At 39.9% G+C, this 22,261-nt stretch overlaps 1 protein-coding gene across 1 annotated transcript in view; it reads left to right on the plus strand.

Annotated features, from left to right (window-relative positions):
* LOC134536026 (pneumococcal serine-rich repeat protein) overlaps positions 1-22,261 on the plus strand; it is a 608,959-nt gene that overhangs the window by 24,549 nt on the left and 562,149 nt on the right. Inside the window, exon 2 of the mRNA XM_063375537.1 lies at positions 19,748-19,810. Within this exon, the coding sequence (XP_063231607.1) occupies positions 19,748-19,810 (63 nt within the window). The remainder of the gene's footprint in view (positions 1-19,747; positions 19,811-22,261) is intronic.

Genomic DNA, 22,261 nt, shown 5'->3' on the forward strand with positions numbered 1-22,261 from the left:
CTTAGCCCGAGAATGATCCACGGATAATTCCTCTAATCTTAGCGCCAAAACATACTGGAACTAAACCATCTAGGTGGCGTGAACTATGGTTCATACGTTTCCAATCTGCGCCAACAGGCAGCAGCAGTGTCGAAAAAAATGGTAGGTGCTCTTCTGGAACGATATGAAAAACGCTACTATCTATTGTGACACTGCGAAAAAAATAGTTTATACGATTGTAACAAGGTAGCACATATAGTCGCTGTCTCATCTTTTGAATTTTAATAACTACTGTAAACACATACTGGCATTTAAATGTTAATACAAAAAGAAGCAGTCGGAAATAAAAATATGTTTTGACTTAGAAAAAAATATTTATTTAATATGAAAAGTAATAATAAAAAAATTCAACCAAAATAACAAGCATTTAATACATTTAAAATATGGGTATTTCGCGTGAGAAGCTGTTGTAGCACTAGAATACCTAAAAAAAAAATACTTATTATTGTGTGTGTTATGTACGAGGGACGTTCCGAAAGTATGTTTCGGAATTTTTTTGAAAGAGCAGAGGTTACACAAGGTGAGAATCCACACCCGTTGCTGGTTCAACGGCGGGAAGTAGCGTCAGCGGAGGAGGAATGACGCATGCGCAGAGCGCCGGAGAAGAGAGAGAGAGTGCCCGAGGCTACTCGAGCACAGATCACGATGGCAGACAGACGTGTGCTGGCCACGTGGTCGCCAATGGAAGTGCGAGCTGCTATCCCTGCACTGAACGCCGCACTCTCTGGACGTCACTTCCAAGACACTGCCGAGGTGTTGCAGGCTGTGCGACAATCCCTTGCATCCAGAGTGGTTCCTGCAAACTGATCGCAGGCTACGACAAAATGTCTCAGATGTCGGTGGTGACTATGTCGAAAAATAGTGCAAGGTGTATAGTTCATGATGCCATGGTGTGTTTTTTTTTTTTGCAATAAAGTTTCCGTTTGAGAAAAAAATTACGAAACTTACTTTCGGAACCTCCCTGGTACGATCGTAAAATTTTTAAATACTTAATACTCTTAATATGTACGTCTTTTTAAATTTACGTGCGTAGAGTCCGTGAAAATGTCAGCCATGTCTGCTTGCGCAGTGTCGATCCGAGATCATCGCTATGAATCGACCGGTGAGCCGGTTCACATACAATTTCCCCATGATCTTCACTCAGCGCTCCCAACACAACGGTGCAACCAGGTCGAACGATGATCAGATCAGCTTATGACTCGAGATCACGCCTGAACTCTTTTATGGTGCTACTGGCCATAAGACGATACAAATTCACACCCGAGACGCGGTCGGCGTGCAGTTCAACTGCGCTGCGGAGGTCTGCCTATGCGTTCAACTAACTTGGCCCCTCCTGCAGCCAAGGCTCTAGAACTCTACTCGCGAACGGTAGAGATCGTAAAAGAAATCGCGGATTCATGACGTGATAGGAAAGAATCCAAACTCATTCACCTTCATGCTACTTCAGTGATTGGACCACAATCACCGACAGGACTCTTGAGTCAATGGAAAAAAAAAACAACAAAAGAATTATTGATTCACAAATATTGTGTCAAGAGCTAGTAGCAAATGAGAAGGCGAAATTTGTCCAAGTACGTACACTAATATATTTTTTTTTGTAAATGGAACAGATATATTCATGTAAAATTACTGATATTTGTACATTTGTACATTTACGCGAAAACAACGGTATCACTATATAATAGTGTTCCCAGTAATACTGGAGTCGGAATCTTACCCGGGCATTTATGCTTTATTAGTGTTGTCCCAGTACATCCAATAGTTATATGTGTAAACCGTTCCGTAGATAGCTTACCAGTATTAAATGCTCAGATAATTAATCACAATAAAACTAACTAAAGCACAATTATTGAATATTGATCATCTTTTCCGTTTGTTTAAAAAATTGCGCTTGAATGAAACATCAATTATAACATAAAATTATGTGCAACATTTTCGTAATACTCAGTTTTATCTCGAAAAAACGTATTTTATGTATGCAAAAAAACCGTAGTCATGTGTTGTACAAATTTATAATTACTTACTTTCTAGTATTACAAACTATTTCTTGGCAACTGGTTCCCAAAGGAATCTCTTGTAGAAGTACAGAATTTTTTTCTATGTAGAGGTTCGTGGATTCTATCCTAGAGGTCGTAGAAACCGTGAAATTTCTTAGGACGCCCTCCAGAATTTCTTGCGAGTTTTGGTGGCCTCCAAATCGATGACACTACACCCTTCGTGCCGGAGGGAGCGAGGGGGGAGGGGGTAGGTCACACCTGTAGTGTTTGCATGCGGGCGATCCTTCGACGTGAGGAGACTGCTTGCTCCCTTCCCCTGCCGAAACCTTCGTTTCATAACCCTTTCCTCTCCTCACTATATCTCTCTCCTTCTCTCTCCCCACTTCCCCCTCCTCTTGCGATCCCAAACAGGGCGACCTCTCACTATATTTACATAACCGGAGCAAGTGCCCCGGCTCGACTGGGGGGGGGGGGGGGTCGTCTCTCTCCTGGAGTGCTTCCTGGGGATACCTCTGCGGAATACGAGACGTCTCATTCCAGCGCCTCTCTCTCTCTCTCTCTCTCTCTCTCTCTCTCTCTCTCTCTCTCTCTCTCTCAGGCTCTCCGCACTTCCCGTCCCCAACACACCCGACGTCAGTGACGTCAGCGATGATGAAAATATTTCAACTCTCGTTCAAGGGAAAAAAAAAATGGTCCTTCCTGGCTGCACCACCAGTTAGATTCAAATATAATTTAATGATCTCATACTCTTATGTTGTTTTTTTCTTCCTGTATGCGTAACGTCTTAGCTCCAGGAATACGACATTAGCTAGGAAATAATTTCTTGAATGTAATGGAAGTATCAATCTGCGGTGGACGGCGCGAACACAAGTTCACAAATCTGAAGGGAAACTTTATAGTATTAACAACTGTTAAATGGATTTTAACAAGGTGGGCAGTATTTGAATAATATTCTTTATCGAAAATCAGGTACAACGCCGGTTATCAGTATTTTTTTTTCGCTTTTATTATTTAGTTTAAATTTTCGGTCTGTTAATCGAATGATTCGATAGTTGAAGTATCTAATCCGGCAACGAATTCTGGTGGCAGTTGCAAAAACTACGTGTGATTCACGTCCAGAAATTTAGTCGAAAACCCATGTATATTGATTACGCTTGGAATTATTTTAAATAATTATTCGTTTAATTTCGTATCATATTGTGGTAACATACGTGTATTTGCAATGTTGATATATTTGTTGAATCGTATTAGTATGTAATAAACTGTGTGTTTTATAATTAAATATTTTTAAATATAGTAACGTTTCGAGGCGGCTAGAGACGATGCCGGCTTGCGGGAGTCATTTCCCTGAGTACGTAGGGGACTGTGGAATTTATACTAGAGGTCAGTGAACCCACTGCCGTACCCGGGACTCGAACCAGTACCCCTCGCCTCGCGCAAAAATAAAGACAGCTTGTATCTTACTTCGCTAAGGAGGTCGCCTTCGCCTTGATCCATATTGTGACATTTAAATTTTGTTGAATGTATTCATTCGGTATATATTTGTATCCTATACTCACACATGCATATAGCCCATATATTCATGAAGAGATGCTACCAGGCGGGGACAATTTGGGAAGGATATATATATATATATATATATATAGGTTATGATTATGTTTATGCGTTTATGGTCAAAATTCACAAGTAGGCTACATCAAATGTTCTCAAGTCGATAGGACCGTCTCACAAAATTAGTGTGGAATACGAGTGCAGTTACATTAGATAACGTTCTGCATACACATTTTTAATTGCGTTAATTGTACGGCAAAAAAAGTTTAAAAATAATTTATCTTTGGCAGTTAATTATACGGAAATGAGGATATACGTAATTATAATTTTGTGACGGTTAAGCCTGTGAAGAAATTTACCTTAGATTTCTGTCACACATGTGTGGAAATATTTTTTTCTAAGTATTTTGATGTTATCTCAAAATGTTTTTGGGCTATCGCAATGCATGCTGAATTCCAGCGTTTTTTAATTGCTACAAAATCGTTCGGTTGTCATTATAAAAGAATTTACGTGAGTGAATTTTCCACTCAATGTTTTTGTGGTGCTTGTAATTAGTTTTAAGTGTTGGTTATAGTTTAAATTTATGAGTACACGAAAGACGTAGGGCGGCTTGCAAGTCTTAAATTTGATGTATTTCTTAATTTGACTATCCCGAAAATTGTTTTTGCTCCGAGCTATACTTAGATGTCTCTGTAAGCAGCCCTTACCGTCGTAGCGTAAGTTTTTTTTATTTCAAATGTGTGATTTGTTGCTAAAAATAATTGTGAAACATTTATGCTAAGCTGTTTTAAAATATGTGTACACCCAAAACCCTTGGAGATAAATGTAACCTCATCGTTATGGTGGCAAGTTTAGCTTTATAAATGACCCGTAAAAGAAAAAGCTGGCGTGTGCGCGTACGAGTAAAAGCCCGTTTGACACGCATATGTAACAGTCGACCTGGAAATCAAGTTAATCCTGTTTCACGAAATCAAGACCACCTTCACCTACCGAAGCACATGACATTTTATATATATGTCTATATTAGTTTTCCGTTTGTGTTAATATGCCGAGTGTCTTTTTTTTTTCTGACACTCATATAATTTGTCGTGACGAAGTAGGCAGCTAGCGAGAACTCCGAGAAAAAAAGAAAAAAAGATCGTACATGCAGCGTTTAGTTTCGAAAATTCCTTTGGGACGGTTCGTGGGCGAAGCCTTTGTGAGTTTTTTTATTTTTATTTTATTCTCGCCGTTAATAGCATGTTTTCTTTACACGTCGGGGCGGTCTAAGTAATTTTTTTTTATATTTTTAATAGGATCTTCTTTTTTTTCCTTCCTCTGTTCTTTTGCTGGTGTTCCGGGATGAAGATGTGTCGGGGCTATTAGCCCCTCATCCCTACCACCTCTCTCTCTCTCTCTCCCCCCCCCCCCTCCCGCGGTTACTTTTAATCTTCGCGCCAGCTTCAGACGGCGCCCTGGAAGCTAGCCACGCCGTGTTCAGGACCGACGCGGTGGTGGTTGTCTGTTCGTCTCCGATCCGCCGAGGTCAAGTCGGCGGATCGGTAGGATTTAAAAATCCGCGTTTTCTCTGAACCTTGTAAGGTGCCAAACGCCTTTTGTGTGCCATAAGACCTTAGCATATTAATGATGTCTTTTGTTCTAGCGGCCGGCGTGTCTGGCCGGTGGGCCAAGGGGCCCCGGGTTTGATTCCCCGGCCTTGGAAGGGGGAATTTGGTTTTTTTCTGGACACTCTCCCTGGGTTCAGGACTGGGCTTTTTTTTCTTCTTCTTCTTTTTTTTCTGTGCATTTCACCTTTGTCCCGCGGAAGGAGACGACGAACCGTTGCGGAATCATCATACCTCGTCAATCATTAGGGACGTCACGGCTGTTTACCACCGTGTAGTTGCCTATGCCCACGACTCTTCAACGTAATATCTTGATGATCGTACGTGTATTTCCAACCGTCCGTGTAAAGGATTCAGTGTGATATTCGAGTGACGTAATAAAGATACACAAATAGCGTTATCGTAATCGTAGATGCTCTGCTGTTACCTGTGGGGGGGGGGGGGGGGGAAGTTACCGTAGGTCCTTGATTGGCCGATGGACAGGTAGAGAGAGGTGGTTAGCCCTGGAAGGGCCAGCTTCCACCAGCCCGGCGTGCGGGGGGAAAAACTCTAATTGCCGAGAACCAAGTCTAGTTTTCTAAGTAGTTTTGGGCCCACCCGCTCTGTTAGATAGTAGCTCTCACAGTATTTTACTAACATAACCACATTGGTTATGAGAAGTAATGCATAAGCTATTATCCGGCAAACAAACGAGTAAAAATTTACTTAACTTTATTTTGGCAGCCACATATTTTGTGGTGTAGCATACCAGAGATACTGCATCTCCTACTCATTTATACAGAACATGCCCTTTTTATTATTACGAAACAGTATTAAGTTTATTTTTTCCCCATTTTAGATATATTATACTAAGCAATTAATCTTCAAGAAGTTAAATTAACATTGTAAAGCTAATACTTTGGATTTTAACTTCCCGTCCGAATTTTTTGTTGCTAGTGGTTATGACCCCACTCAACAGATAGCATCACGTATTTCTAGTGTAAGAGTCGCATTTCTATATCTCCCTTCTTTTTCTATGGTCCGGGGAAAGTCACTGTTGGGTTCGTTAGACAAGCATAGAAATATGTATGTATGTGTGTGTGTATATATATATATATATATATATATATATATATATATATAAAATTTGTGTACAGCAAATATTTTCTGTACTTTCTCAAAACAGTTCCCAAGAAATAATTTGTAATACTACAAGAATATATTGTAAGTTTGTGCAACGCATGGCTATAGTACTTTATCATAAATATATGAAATTCGTTTTTCGAGATAATACTGAGTATTTATTACTAATATTGGTGGATAATTTTATATTGAAACTGTTAAGTTCAATTCAAGCATAATTTATTAAAACCATGGAAAAAATAATCGAAAATTTAACAATTTGATTTATTTTATATTATAATGCTTTATTTAATGTGCGCACTTAATATTGGAAAACTATATGTACCGGTTTGCAAGTAACTTTAACGATTGGCGGTACTGACCAGTATTACTGCGAACACTATTTTGTAGTGATGCAGTTGTTTTAATGTAACTTTAAAATAAAATATTTATTTCTGTTTCCATTCACAAAAAAAAATCTGTTTATTGTAAATTTAAAGCATTCGTGTTTGTCAAGTTTGCGATCTTGTGGCACAATCATCACGGACCCGGGGGGGGGGGGGGGGGGGGGAATTGGTTTTCTGTAAAATCGGCTTACGGACGATAGTTTAACGTGAGAACGTCATAACAAAACATTGATGAAATATTGCATACTTTTATGAATAAAATTGAATCGTTCTTATTGAATTATCACTATTTTGTATGGATACAAAGAAAGGAGTAAAATGAAATCTACAATTTAATTGATAAATTTACTTTTATTTGCACTCATTAATTCAAATATGTTTATTACTTTAACGAAGAGATTATTTTAACTATAACTTTATTACATGTTTGCTATTTAACTTCTTCCAATCTGTGTTATTCTGTTAAGGATAGGACGATGATAGGAAAAGTAGGAAACGAATGGGAGTGTTTCAAGTTTAACGTGCCTCGAGAAAGACAAATCGATGGTTGTTCCAATCGAGTGGAAGAGAGATAGATGCGGCGCAAGCGTACAGTGAGCGTAACGGGTACTCAACGTAGCGGGATAATGTGCGTAACGGGACACTTGTTCCGTGCGTGCAGCCGGGTGGTCATCGATTTATTAGACGTTGTCACGTCAAAAAAACGCGGGGTGTTCACTAGCGTTGGGTGTCCAGTCGGCACCAGTGTTCTGTGTCTTCTGTGGTCGGGTGGAGACGGCTGCTGCCATCCGCGATGGTCCTCAGGTAGGGCGCCACAGTCGCGCAGGTCCCGAGCCAAACGGCGTGCGTCTAATGATGCCGCCGCGGCCGTATCGCGATGTGTCTGCCGTTCAAGGCCCCCGCGCGCCGCTCGCTGGAAAAGAATGCGGACCACTTTCCTAGAAATTTTGGCAAAGGCCGCCGTCTCCGCTAACTCTCCGCCGTGCCAGGTTTTTTTCTTCTTACTTCTTCTTTTCCAAAAATAGGCGTCGTCCCCCCTTCTTCTTCACGTGTATCCGCCTCGAGATGTACTAACACCGGTATTAAGCATGATTAGACCTCGCCGTCATTGATGTTCAAAACAATATACCATCAGAGCACTTGAAGCACAGCCATTTCATTAACACAGAAGAAAAAAACTTTTTTGTATATTTACTAAAGATGCCTTTGGAAACCTGTGGACAAGAAATAGTGTGTAATACTAAAATACTAAATAAGTAAGTATGTAAATAAGTAAAACCTCGTTTATCCGGCCCTCGTTGATTCGGGTCTCCGGATAATCCGGAGCAGATATTAGACATATTTTTTAATGTCCACATAATTTTTTTTTTTTAACTACGTTAGCAAGAACGTAACTATAAGTACGCCAAATATATATTCAGTTTGATTCAGTGTACAGTTCCTGCATATATGGTAGAATTATGGTAGTTAAAATGCTTTTTGTTTAGTTGGAGAAAGTGCGCCAGATGACGAACATCATGGCGCATTTGGGGCGTCAGCCCGTCACAGCTCGAGCTGAACTGTTAAATGATAAAGCTTTTGCGTCACCGTGCTTCGTTCAAACGCCATACGTGTTTCAAACAGACGAAAGTGAAATCTTTGTTAATGAAATGGTTTGAAAAGTTATTTTTATAATTTTTTATTGTATTGGGGCACGCATAATAGTTATTATGGTTACAAAACTTATATATTTTTTTTAAGTGACGTCTAATAAATCGATGAACGCCGGCTGCACGCACGAAAAAAGTGTCCCGTTACGCACATTGTTCCGTTACGCTGTGTCCCGTTACGCACATTGTTCCGTTACGATGCGTCCCGTTACGCTCATTGTACGCTTGCGCCGCATCTATCTCTCTTCCACTCGACTGTTTATAAAGTGAAGTGAAAAGTTAATGTGGTTTTCATTGCTTATTACAACAACAATTTCGGCAATAAAGGTTAATTATTCTTGCATTTTAAAAATCCGATTACTAGTATAATTTAAAGTATTTATTCTTTTGTTATTAAAATTAAAATTATTCAATTTTATTCATAAAGTATACAATCATTTCATCAATGTTTTGTTATGACGTTGTCACGTTAAACTATCGTCCGTAAACCGACTTTACAGACAACCAAATTTTTTTTTTATCTTAATAAACGATAGGTCTGCGTATTTAAGGATTTTTGTTTTTTTCTTGTTACACATAAAAACAGTATTATCCGTATTTTCGATTATCCGGACTGCCTGGTGGTCCCCGGCTCGACCCGCGTGGACGAACTTTTGTCGCGATACGCGAGGCTCCGAATTGCGTGGTTTTTTGTTCCCCGTGGGCCGGCCGCCAGGTTTAATTAGGGAAGAATTGGGACCCGCGGCGAGATGCCTCATCTTGTTCCTCATCCCCCGGACCGAAACACAAAGGCTTCCCCCCGATACTCGCGAGCGCGGGCCAACAGATGTATCTGGCAATTAAGTGCGTCCCCCCCGGTATTGACGCCGCGGAGTTGCCCAGCCGTCTGGAACGTCGTCTCACCTTGGTTAAGGGAGATTTGCCATTGTTTATAGGCCATTGTTAAATTATATTTTTAGAGAAAGGATTTTTTTTCCCCTCCATTTTTTTATTTTCTGCTCGTCATCAGGCGTAGCCGTGTAGGTGCTTACGCAACCGCAGGTGAGCGATGTTGATAACATCTAACTCCGTAACTCTCGCGAGACTTTTCTAGCCGGCTTCCAGATGTCCAATTAAAAATTTTTTTGTAACACTGACTGTACGCTTTGTTCGTCAACGACATGTGCCTCGTAGCACCACTAATTTTTAGAGACCGGAAAAAATTCGCAAATTCATTTCACGATAGGTTAAAACACAAATAGTTATACCTCAGTGCTGCCTCTGCTATTGGCTCACAACTCACCTATGGATTACTCTGGGCCAATGAGAAACGCCCAACCAAAGCTTTATCGAATCACATGCTGCTACATTGTGACGTCTCACAAGACAGCAGCCAATGAGAGGGTGGCATTTGACCGAGTGTACGTAGAACTATGGAGTTCATCCGACAGGTCATTGAACCCGCGAATTTTTCCGGTCCCTACTAATTTTTAGTAGTCTGTTTCGAAGCCCTCCACGAATTGCAGCGAGCTACATTGCAAATCAAAATCTGTACGTTTTGCAAATTAGATTGGTAACATTATAAGTGAAACAATTTACTCGTACATTCCCGAACATTTTTTTCCTGCGATAATCACTAAGTTTATGGTAGATTTCTGTGTTTATAATGCTCATGGAAACTTGTGAAATATTAATGTTACTTTCACATATTCCATAGTAATGTATTGTAGAACTTCCACAGTCCTTCTTGCAGAATATTACAAAAATTTATTGGCAACTACCTTCAAAATAATTGGTTTAAAATAGTTCATCCTTAAAAGTCTAAACTTAGGTCTAGAGACCGTAGATCTTTTTAACTTATATTTTCGTGATGATCCTTGCAGCCGAATTTTGCCGTTTGAATTCAGACTCATCCTGGATGTATGTGTGCACATATATAGTCAAACCATAGTCAATTATTTAAAAACAATCTTAAAACATAACTGTTACTGTAGTATATATTTTCTAAACATCTAAACTGAGTTTTGTAAATATCATCACTGCTGTTATGGAAAATATTTTGTAATTTCTCAAAAGTAGTGCCAACTGTGTACGTAAGATAAAACAGTGTGAGTTGGAGCACATTTAGTTTCAATTTGCCATTTCAAATTGTATGTTTATGAATAGGTGCAAAATTATACGTGACTAGTTACTTTCATTCTTAATCTTTATGAAAAATACTTTCTAGTAAAGCATACAGAGTCAAATTAAAAATGTAATGCACTTTTTCAAAAGTTGTGTTTTGCGTTATTTCTCATTGAACTTTTGGGTTAGATGGCGCTGGAAGTGAAACTATTGGCGTAAACATTAATATTTATGAAAACATCGGTTTATATTAATATCTAAACACATTCATGGAAATAACTTTGTTCCTTAGATAACAGTTTGAAATAAGGTGAGTAATTCACTTAAAATTTATTTATTTGTAATAATTAAATATTAACTTCGCTTAAGAACTAGAGAAAAGAACTAAAAAAAATTAAAAATTACTGGAGATAAAATATAGGTACCCTCAGAATCATCACAGGCTACTAAACAGTGATAGTCTCACCTTATTTTTTTTACAGATGTCAGAGTGCAACCCTTTTTTGAACCCTGAGAATTCAGAACATTGTTAATATTTTGGTTTCTAGACTCATCCGTATTAAATATATTTCCGGGCTTATCATTTAAATTGTTCTTTTTCGTTGGCTTCCTCCATAACCACCAATTTATTTTAGGCGAAGCCCCTGTGCTCTTGCAACAGACAAACTGTCTCAAACTGTGGTCTAGGTTTTTCAACATGATTGATTCAAACAATAAAAGTATTGTTAAAATCCGTCGGATGAAAAATGTAAGTTTAATAATTAGATTTAAAGCAGAAAATGTTGCGTCATCTTTCCCTGAAACTAGATGCGCTTTCTGTACCAGTATTGAAGGCGAGATGACGCATTAAGTTGCTCGTAGTGCAAAAAAAAAACTTAACTAATAATGCACCCAGAAATCACTTTTGATAAAATTGAACCTGATAAATTGTATTTTTATCATAAAAGAAATAGCAGTATGTTCGTGTATTATACGTAAAATGACTAATGGAATGAAAAATCAAGGGCTTGAACTGTGTGCAAGGCTACGTTCAAGCTGCACACCTGCCAACCATTTACAACACACTTGCAGCGACATGAAGCGAATAGCAACAGAACTATTTCAACTGCGCCATCTCACCCTGTTATACCTTACACTTTTGACACTTTTTTTGTTATGGCAACAATGTTTTTTTATTTATTGTAAAGTTCTTGAAGAAGAAACTCTGAGGAAGGCACATTTTGGAAATATTTATATTTGTATATATGAATGTATTATATATAGTATTTTACTATTTGGATATTTTTTTATTTTTATGTATTTTTTTTAATGCTTTGACTACATACATAGCCTTCGTAATAGTTGGTACCTAATTGGTAGAGACCTGAAAAATTCGCGGATTCCTGTCGTTTCACGCTACAATTCAAATAATTACACCTCAGTGCTGCTTCTGCCACTGGTTCACTGTTAATCTTGAGTAATGAGGGCCAATCAAAAGACCCTCACTTGTGGAAGTGTCGAATCACAGGCCGCCCAGTCGAGACGACTCACATGTCAGCAGCCAATGAGCAATTGGGAATTGGCCGAGTGTGCAGAGGGAGGTGGAATCTATCCTGGAGGTCATTGAACCCGCGAATTTTTTTCCTGTCTCTACTAATTGGCAGTTGTTCGGGCACCGTGCGCATTCTCAGACGACGTGACGAGACGACGCTAACGCTGCGGAGAGGGTGTGCGACTGCGCGAAGCTAGGAGCGCGACAAGATGGCGGCCCTGCGCGGCGGCAGCTGAGGGGAGACCTTCTGTGGACGATGCGAGGTCGCCGCAAGGACGCGATCCACTGGCTCACTGACGAACAGGATGGTGTAGCGCCACCCTCTAACCCGGCACTGTATCCGAACGGGAAGCCTTCTTTTCACAGACGAGAGAGAGCCAAACGCCCGATCGTGCATCTTCGGTTTTTTTTTTTTTGTTCATTGTAAATAAATACGGCGGTGTTGATAAAACGATACTAATGGTCAATTAGGTTAGGTTAGCTACATTATAAATACTTTAAAACATTGTGGACGGTTGATTTGGTTAGGATAGTTACATTAAAGATACGGAAAAAAAGCATGAACTTCAGGGAACTTCGGGTTTTGGCTCCCTCGTCTGTGAAAAGAAGGCTTCCCGTATCCGAACACATTGGGATGCGTCCATAGCACACACCTCCCCCCTCCTCTGCAACCTTTAGAAAATGCAGCCACAGTGTAAAACTAAAGGACGTATCTCCAAGGGATGGATGGTATCAGAATACTTTTACTGCCAGCACCATCTGTTGAAAATTGGTCGTCGTACTAATGTGCACGCAGCCATCTTGAGCAGTGATATCTACGGAAATTCAGCAAAACGAAAATAACAACGACCCATTTTTAAATTTTAATATAACGTGGATGTTATGAATGTTAGCCATCATAATTAAGATTTTTTTTTTTTAAAAAAAATCCCAAAACACTAAAAAAAAAATTATAATCAGCATTAAATACAACTGTAACTTTAAGTTCGCATATCAATATTTTACTCTTATTGCGTTTCAAACAAATCTCGTGCCAAAAAATCTGAAATAACACTACAAACAAATAAAAATAAAACTCGTTTCCGAAGCTGATAGATCCAGTGACTGCATCCGTGGATGTGAGAGTCGCGTCGCTTAGCAATCTCGAGTTCAGTGGACGCATGTAGGGAACGCATCGGCATCTCTTGTGAGCAGGGGTGCAACAACTAAATTTCCAAGAGGGGGAGGGGGGGGCAATATACCTTTTTTTTTATAAAGAACCATCGATCCCCCCTATTGAAGCGGAGGGTCCGGGGGTCCTCCCCCGGGAAAATTTTGTATTTAAAGGTGGAAAATGGTGCTATTTAAGCAGTTTTATTATCTAAAAATTGATTACACAGCACTTTCTTTGCCCCCGTTTGCCCCCACTTCAAGGTTTCAGAAAGGGAGGGGGGGGGGCAAAATACCTTTGCCCCCCCCCCCCCCTGTTGTTGCGCCCCTGCTTGTGAGGATTCGGAAACAAGGCAACACGTGGCCACTTCCATTGATCTGGTGTTCGGATGGAGCCACGGGACTATTCCGCGAGTACTCCGGGGAGTACCCCAGGGGAGTTGGAGCCGCGGACAATACGGTGTCCGTGGCGGGCCTCGTCGACCATCCATGCATCAGAGGCGGGGGTTTTAAGATACCGCCACACTTCAAGTCAGAGGCTGGCGTATCGGTGACCGACGCCTCAGTCATGCGTCACGATCCCCAATACAGTACCTAAATGTCGCGAGTGAACCGAGTGCGTGAATGAAGATCTCTAAACTTTTGAACACAACCGGTACTTACCGACGTCATTAAGTTAAATACTATTTTGAAATGAATACTTTTAAGTATTAGTTATTTAAGGCTTTGCATGTTTCGCTTAATATTATTATTTTAATTTTGCAATGATGTTAGCAATTAATTGTGCCATATGGTTTACACATTAACCGACCTTTCTGATGTTATTTTGCGAGAGTCATCCATGGGACGGAAGTTTCCTCAACAGAATGTGGTGCTTCGCAAGTGACACTTGGGAAGCGGGCCCCAGTGATGCTACAGTAGTTGAGAAGCGTCAGATCTGGAAGCGAGTCACATGGACTCGGACTGTACCGGACACTCTGTGTGGGAGGGGGGGGGGGAGGTCAGCTGGCTGCCAGGGTCGTCGGCGAAGTAGGTGACGCGTCTGTTGGGGCGTGATTGGGGAGGGGGGGGGGGGGAAGGGCCACGAGGCGGTGTAAATCTGCCTCTGGTTCGCTCTCCGTGCGCGGAAACACCGCGCATGCCCGGTCGGGCCGCGCGTAATTCACCGTGACCGGCGGAATGGCCGGCCGTATATCTCTCCCCCCCTCCTCCTGCACGACCCCCCAACCCCATTGGAGAGGGTTCGCGAGGGACGCGGCAACGAGGACGTACCCCGTCGCTAAAGAGGGCGCCACCTACCCTCCCTCCCCCTCCCCCTAACCCCTCCTTCTGCCTCCATGCAAAACAGGACCAACCCACTGCCAGCAGCCCTCGTCGTGAATCTTTAACGCTCCAGATAACCGGGGCCGTGTCTCCCCCTCGCCGCTCGCGTGCTGGTTGGTCGGGAGGAGTCGCTGACGTCAACTGCTTTCCCCTCCTTCTCTGGCAAGACGTCTCGCGGTTAAAACATGATTGTTTTTTCTTTTTCTTCCGTGAACCATCCGTCCAGGTTGCGTCGGGTCGTTACCACAACGCCGAACGTACAATAACGCCAAATGCCAAATTGACCGCAACGCCGGCAGCTAGAAAACTGCTGTGTACCACAACGCCGAAATACAGTAACGCCGAAAAACATGTTGCTGCGGAGAGGGGGGGGGGGGGGAGGGGGGCACAGGAGCAAAATGAAAAACAACTGAATGAATTTGTGTGCTAACCTTACCTAACCTAACATTTGTGGCAGTTCTGCAATGACATTTTTTCGGCGTTAATGTATTTCGGCGTTGTGGTAATTCGGCGTTGTGGTACACAGCAGTTTTCTAGCTGTCGGCGTTGTAGTCAAATTGGCATTCGGCGTTATTGTACGTTCGGCGTTGTGGTGCGTCCCCGGTTGCGTCGCATCGACGTGAAAATTTAATATTCCTTTCCCCGCCCCCACCCCCAACACACGTCTTTGCGCACAAGAGTTTTCGGAAATTGCATGGAAATTAATTCCAATGGTTGGTAGACATGTCCCCGGAAACCAAAAAAAACCGGCAAAGAGTTATGGGCGCGAACCGCGACGCGCAAATTTTGAATTTCGTGCGAATTTGGTCTCTGAAAAGACGTACTACGGTCGCGAGGTTGCGACGTTCAAATGCTTCGCGGCAAGCAGGCGACGAATAGAGCGCGTACCTTGATAGTAGCCACACTCACAAACACACCGCGTTCTTGCAACAGGTAGAATTTATTATTAACTTTCTACACGTTTGACGGATTGTAAAAAAAAAAATATTCATCACAAAAAATTTAAAAATACATAGTATAAATTTCCTAGAACCCTTAACTTTGTTTTATAGATATCACCTACTTATAACGTGGAGGAAAAAAAACATTATAATCCTAAATGTACTAATGAATTTAAACTATTAAGTGGGGTCTGTACATGTTGACAATGGTGTAATTGTTTAACGACCTACGCTTTCTTTGATTTTTAAAGAGTGCTTTGATATCAAACAATGCGTGATTTATACCTGCAAAGTGGTATTTTCGGTAACCCAATGGTCTTATCTTTGGAAAAGGGGTAACCAAAGCCCTGGGGTAGTTTTGTAGATACTCAGTTTGAATTTTTAAAGTTAAACTTTTTAGGCGCGATATGAAATAAACATATAGTTGAAGAAAAAAAAAAAAAAACTAAATATCTCACTTTAATCGTTTAGTGAATAAAAGTTTTAAAAAAATTTTGGAATATAAGTTTTTTGTCCAACCGCCAATTAATGCACCACAACTCAAATAACAAGGTTTGAAAGTAAAATAAAAAGTCATTACTTTCTTTTAATACCATATCATATCCGTTATAATTTATTGTATGAGTCCTCAACTTAATCTAAAACATTGGCTGAAATAATTTTTGATGAAACGAATTATTATCCTAAAAAATGGTTTGAAATTTAAAAATATTAAAACTTTCTAAGTATTAAACTAAAACGAGAGCGTAGAAAAAAATTAATAAAAACTTAATATATTTTCAGTTTACCAAACACCTATCTTAAAAATATTTTAATACACAAACTATGAACACTAAGCTCGCACACATGCTGAATACCAATTCCCGAAACGTTGCAGTTATTTCTACATAGTATGCCCGCTGTGTTTGTCCGTGCTGTGGTCATTGTGTTGGCCAGATTATTTGATTATAATGTCATCTTTATGTCGCCTTTTATTCGTTTATTTGTGTTTCATTTCTGTATGTACTGATCTTGTTGCATCGGCCTCGTTGTCGGCCCGTGATAAGTTTGTGTTGCCATATTTTTTTTCTCTACCGAATTATCTGTTTTGTGTTTGGCATCAGCTGATATTTGCTTGATCTACGAATGTTTATGAATTCATCCGTTCTTGAAGTTAACATTGCATTGGCGCATTTCCATGCAAGGGCATCGCCAGCCGATGGCCTGGGGGGGGGGGGGGAAGTTGTGGGAAAAGTATATATTTTTTTTTGCATTTGGCTACTTTTTTTTTAATCTCTAGGGCTCTAGGGGGGGGGGGGGGGGAGCGAAGCCCTTGTGTCCATGATAATAATGTTAAAACATGCAATGTTTCATTACCCTCGCATTCTGCCATACATATAGCACGAGCTTGCAGTCACGTAACGCCAGCTGAACAGGTCTTTCGAGAATGGTAAAGACTAAATCTCGCGGTGTACGTGTGTGTCGCAGAGAAACGAAAACGACGCCGTCGAGTTCAAAGGAGATTCGAGCATGTTAAAACTGGAGGACCTATACGTCTCATGTCCTCAGGTGAATTAACGAGCGGTCCAGGTTCACATTCGCTATGGCCTGCAGGGCGTACATGGGAGAATACACACACCCCTGATACCCTTTGCACGTTGTTACTGAATGAGTTCCTTCACTCTCTCTCCCAGAATACCGCCTGGTTAAGCCCTTCAGAGACACAGTCACGGGCAACAAACACCCTTCAGAAATAAAACACCGAGTGTAATTGCTCCCTCGCACAAAGAAGTATTTCAGAGACGTCGCTTCCTCGCGGTCCTCTGTGGACTCTGTGACGGTCGTTTACAAGCCCTTGCGCATAATACCTCCCCGAGAGAACAGGAATGGCACGGCTCTCTTGTGGCATACTTTGTCCTTTGAGTTTGAAGGCGTCGGGAGTCTCGGGAACGCAACTGAACGTCGCGTCCCCATCGACAGATGACGGACGGTGATTGGACGGACGAGCTGGTACCTGGTGAGGTTGCGGAATGTTTCGATCGGCACAAGGGGACGACGAATGCTCGTAGCGATGTGTCCGCGGGGTTTTCCGCTGCTTTCTCGCGAGACGAGTTAACAATAAAAAAACGTCTTTGTACCCGAGATGGCTGTCGCTGACAAAGCCGAGTATTCCTATAGTTTCATTCGCTGCCGTTTTCGTTTAGGATTTATTTTCCTTGCCGCATGATGCCACCATCAACGACTCCTCGTTCTTTTTTTTTTCTTTTTTCAATCTGCGCGAATTATACTTAGTGTTATATTCCTGAAGGGTGTTTGTTGCCTAACGTCTCGCTGATTTGGCGCGGCTGGCTGTCTTGCCAAGCCGCAGACCCGTGAGTCACGACCGCCCAAGCATTTCCTGTGTCCCCTCTTGTGGGCTGAAGAACGAGCCAACTCCAATTTGTTTTTTTTTTTCCTTTTCCTTACAGTCGCGGCAGTCGGTGATACGATGGTTTAAAAATAACCCTACCTCGCAGCCAGATTGCAAGTGGTTAACATCCGTGGCGATTACGTTATTTCAACAAAGTTTAATTTTCTCTCGCTTAAAAGACAGGAATATTTTTCTTGGAAACATTACCTGTGGCTGTAAGTGATAACAATTGGTAAAAGTGTTTTTTTTTATTTATAGTGTTTTTATTTATAAGGATTGTGAAAATGCTTACTATATTATGATTTTTTTCCTTTAAGGAACATAATTTAAGTGCTTCATAAATCGTGTGTAGTACGTATACTAGTCAAGACTTATTAAATGCCTTAAAATAGGTTTTTTATAAACATTTTAAAAATGCTTTGATTTATGTAGTGTATGAAAATTTTGAGCGCTCCAAAACTTCTGTTGGTTTACTGTTTGAGGAAACCTTTGTTACTCTTACGATTTAGACCATTTGAGCTCATTTATTGATGTACTGAATTCAGTATATTTCTTCACATTCAATAAAGTATAATAACTGCAGTGAATAAAGTGATTGCAGCGATGAAGTGACTCTACAAGTACGAAGTCACAAAAGTGAACTAAAGTGGTGTGGTCCTATAAGCTTTATTTGTGTTTAGTTTACGTCGCAGTGAATTGCATGTCTCATGCCCGAACCACGTCCATGGATTTAGGTGTTCCTTCATGCCGTTAGTTTCGATTTCTCCTCCGAAAGACTTTACAATTATCATAGTAGCTATATCTACATGTATGTGGTCAAAGGTAATATATTTAAATTATATTTACCGCACAAATATTCCTGTACATGGAGAGTTGTGCGCTTTAAAATTTAAATATTGTAGCCTAATATATTCTACAAATCAGTAAATTTCGACAGATAATGTATTAAAATTGCCGATATAATATGTAAACATAGGATTCTTGTTCCTCGGAATGAAATACTGTTTTTTATACATGATTTACCATATTTTTTTTATATATTTAAGTACACTGATTAACCAATTAGAAACAGCTTTTTTCGCGGGATTTAAAATACTGAACATAAAAAAAAATTGTAGCAGCCAAAAACATTTATTGTCAAAATACATCCCACAAAATATATTCTCATAACACCAAAATATATTTGTAATTATAAACATTTTTTTGTTTCTAGGAAATGGTTTTGTCGAGAATACAAAACATATGGTCTATGATGACAAAAATATTTTGTGGCCGTCAAAAAACACGTTTCATTTTTTTTTTCAGTGCATTATTTGACTGATTTAATCCTCGTTTAAGAAATAAAGTACCTTATGGAGGTCAGAATTTAGGGAGTGGGTTTGTACAATCTTTGCCATATAAATACTATAAATTCTTTTTTTTTTTGTTATGACGAAAATAAGGCTGATTCCTTGCGGATGTGTTGTTAATCTCTCGAGCTGTTGAATAAATACCCAGCGTTAGCCTGTTACGCAGCTGCTGGTTGTTTTTTCTTACCAGAATGGGGAAGCCTTCTTTTCACAGACGAGAGAGCCAAAACCCGAAGTTCCCTGAAGTTCATGCTTTTTTTCCGTATCTTTAATATAGCTATCCTAACCAAATCAAAGTATTTATAATGTAGCTAACCTAACCTAATTGACCATTAGTACACTTTTATCAACACCGCAATATTTATTTACAATGAACCAAAAAAAAAAACCGAAGATGCACGATCGGGAGTTTGGCTCTCTCGTCTGTGAAAAGTTGGCTTCCCACCAGAATGTCTTTTAACTTCGGCACACACACACACACACACACACACACACACACACACACACAATCCGTAGACTGATAACTGATACCTCCATTGAGTGCTTTGCCTCGCGAGGTTTGTTTTTTTTCTTCGCGGCGTAGTTGACGTTGTTCCTCTTTTTTTTTGTTGCAGAGTGATACCGGGCTAGCGGATTCGGAACCGACCCGGGCCAAGGAGATGACCGCTATCAACTCGGTGAGTGATCAGAGTGATCAGCTTCTGTCCCTAGATCCTCCCGCCGCGCCGCCAGCTGGCTTTGCTATACAGCGTGGGTCTGAATTCGACCAAAACCTACAGCTTCATTTTAATTATGACAACATCTTTACGACTTAACTTATGCCCTAAAGTGCGTCTCCGAAGTTGGGGCTGGACAACATTTCAAATGGAAATAACAGGGAAAGTACTTAAAGTGGAACACTTGTCTGGAATATATTTTTTTTATTGAATGAAGTTTTACAGCCACCGCTAAATTTTTAGTTGAAAAAAAAATATTTCATTGTGAGCAAAACTTTTATTTTCCACATATCGTTCCACAATAATAATATTTTTTTTTTCCTACAGCCACAAAACTCGCGGTGAAATTGGAACTTCCTTCAACTAAACATAATTACAGACGCTCAGTGTTCTATGTAAATACTGACGCAATTATTTATAGCAAAAAAATTTTGTTCAGCCCCAACTTCGAAGATGTAAACCCAAGCCTTGGGAAGTACTTGAGACCAGAAGTCGTCTATATAATTTTTTTTTTCAAACTTATTTTGTTGTGATGAACCTGCAGCTGAAGTTTTTTCGGTAGAGTTCAGACGCATTCTGTACAACCGGTGTCATGTCACCTGTTTCTAATATTACAGTTGTGAAAACTGGTGCCAGTGGATCTCCATTTCCCAGCTGTCGCTTGCAGAGAAAAAAAATGAGCTTTGTCCACGCCGCCAGAAAAAAATAAGTGGCAGAAGGGTAGACCAGTAGCCTACTACCAAGTATATTCTGATTTTCAGTTACTGGTTAAGGAATTACTTAATGTTATGTATGTATTACGGAAAACATTAAAACTTAAATAAAATTTGACCGCACAAGTATAGCAGAATAATTTTTATAAAACCCCGTTTGGTTTGATTCAATTCAACATATTGGTCGTGCTACAAAAAAAAAAATTACCACCCCCCCCCCCCTCTTTTTCCTCCCTTTCGCCCCTCGTCACCCTGGATAGTCAGGAAACAAAGCATGCAAATGTGGCAGTATCAAATATATATAATTTTAAATTAAATTGCTTTTAGGCCTGTGTGATTTTCAATCTGATTGATGCATGTTTTAACTTATCACTGTATAAGCTTGTCAGTTATTTTGTAAATTATAGTACTAGGTGTAACCTTTACGTGTGTTTTATTGCGTGCATAAATGTGATTACTGATTGGCGTGCCTGGAAGTTGGGAGTTATGACGTACATCATTGGTGCTAGTTCCGGAAACTGTCAAAATTTGAGACAAGTTACATGACGGAGACCGTAACTAGAAGTTTTTTTAGGCGTTGTTCGATAGAATTAAAAATAAAAAATGCTTTACCCAAATATTTTGTACCATGAACCATAAATTAATATAGACCGAGTCTTCCCTTCTGCACACGGGACCCATATGGGGTTACGTTTTGCCAACTGCCGATGTATATATTCAAAGCCATGCGCGTTTGTTTACAAGTGATCCTCCAGCAGACAATTGTATTGTTGTAATTCTTTGATGCGGTCGATTTCCGTTTTTCTCATAGCGTTTTGATGCACTCAGCTGCAATTTTATCTACATCCCTATGAAAAATAACTATTACTTCCAGTATAATAACTATATAGTGGTAGGAAAAAAAACATAATGCATTAATTTATTCCGAGTTCCTTAAGGTATAACTTTAGGTATTATAAGTTTGTATATAACATTCAAATTGTATTACCCTGCTGGTATCTCTAACTTACATAATTTTCTCAGTTAAAATCATGCTTAATTTTGAACTTGAACCTGTTAATTCCTTCAGTTGGTCCATTTTATAAATTTATATTTTTTCTGAAATAAACTGCACTCTTTTAAGTGTAAAAATAAAGTTTAATCAGTGGAATGCTAGTAACTTAAAATGCTGTCAGTTAGTGGTTATCGAGTGATTTTTTGAAATATATGGAACCCACAAACTATATAATTCTAAATCATTGTAAATTCGTGTCTATTACTTTGAAATAATAAAAACAGATATTTTAATTAACACAACCTGCGAAATTTTTCTGATTAATGACAGCTAGTTCAAACGAGTTTTCAATATATTTTCCCTGATATTTAGTTTTTTTCACTGTTTCAGCCAAAATGCGTTCGTTCTCTTCCAACATATTTATTATTCAAGGTCTTTGCATCGTGTTAACAGCGTGGCAGGTAGCTTTACTCTCGACTTAAATCTCTAACTTTTTTGTTGTGGTTTATTTTAATGTTTCTATGATTTATTTTTAAGTTCGTGAACTCGCCAAAATTTGGCGTGTGAGCTGACCAACGTTAAATTATATCTCGATAGTCATAGATGTATGGCTGTAATAGTTTGTAAAACATCATTCCCATTTTTGAATATACCATAAATAAACTACGATATGATATTAGATTTCAATGTGCTGACGCAATAAAC

This window comes from Bacillus rossius, chromosome 10 (genome assembly GCF_032445375.1).
Source record: "Bacillus rossius redtenbacheri isolate Brsri chromosome 10, Brsri_v3, whole genome shotgun sequence".
Taxonomy (NCBI): Eukaryota; Metazoa; Arthropoda; class Insecta; order Phasmatodea; family Bacillidae; genus Bacillus; species Bacillus rossius.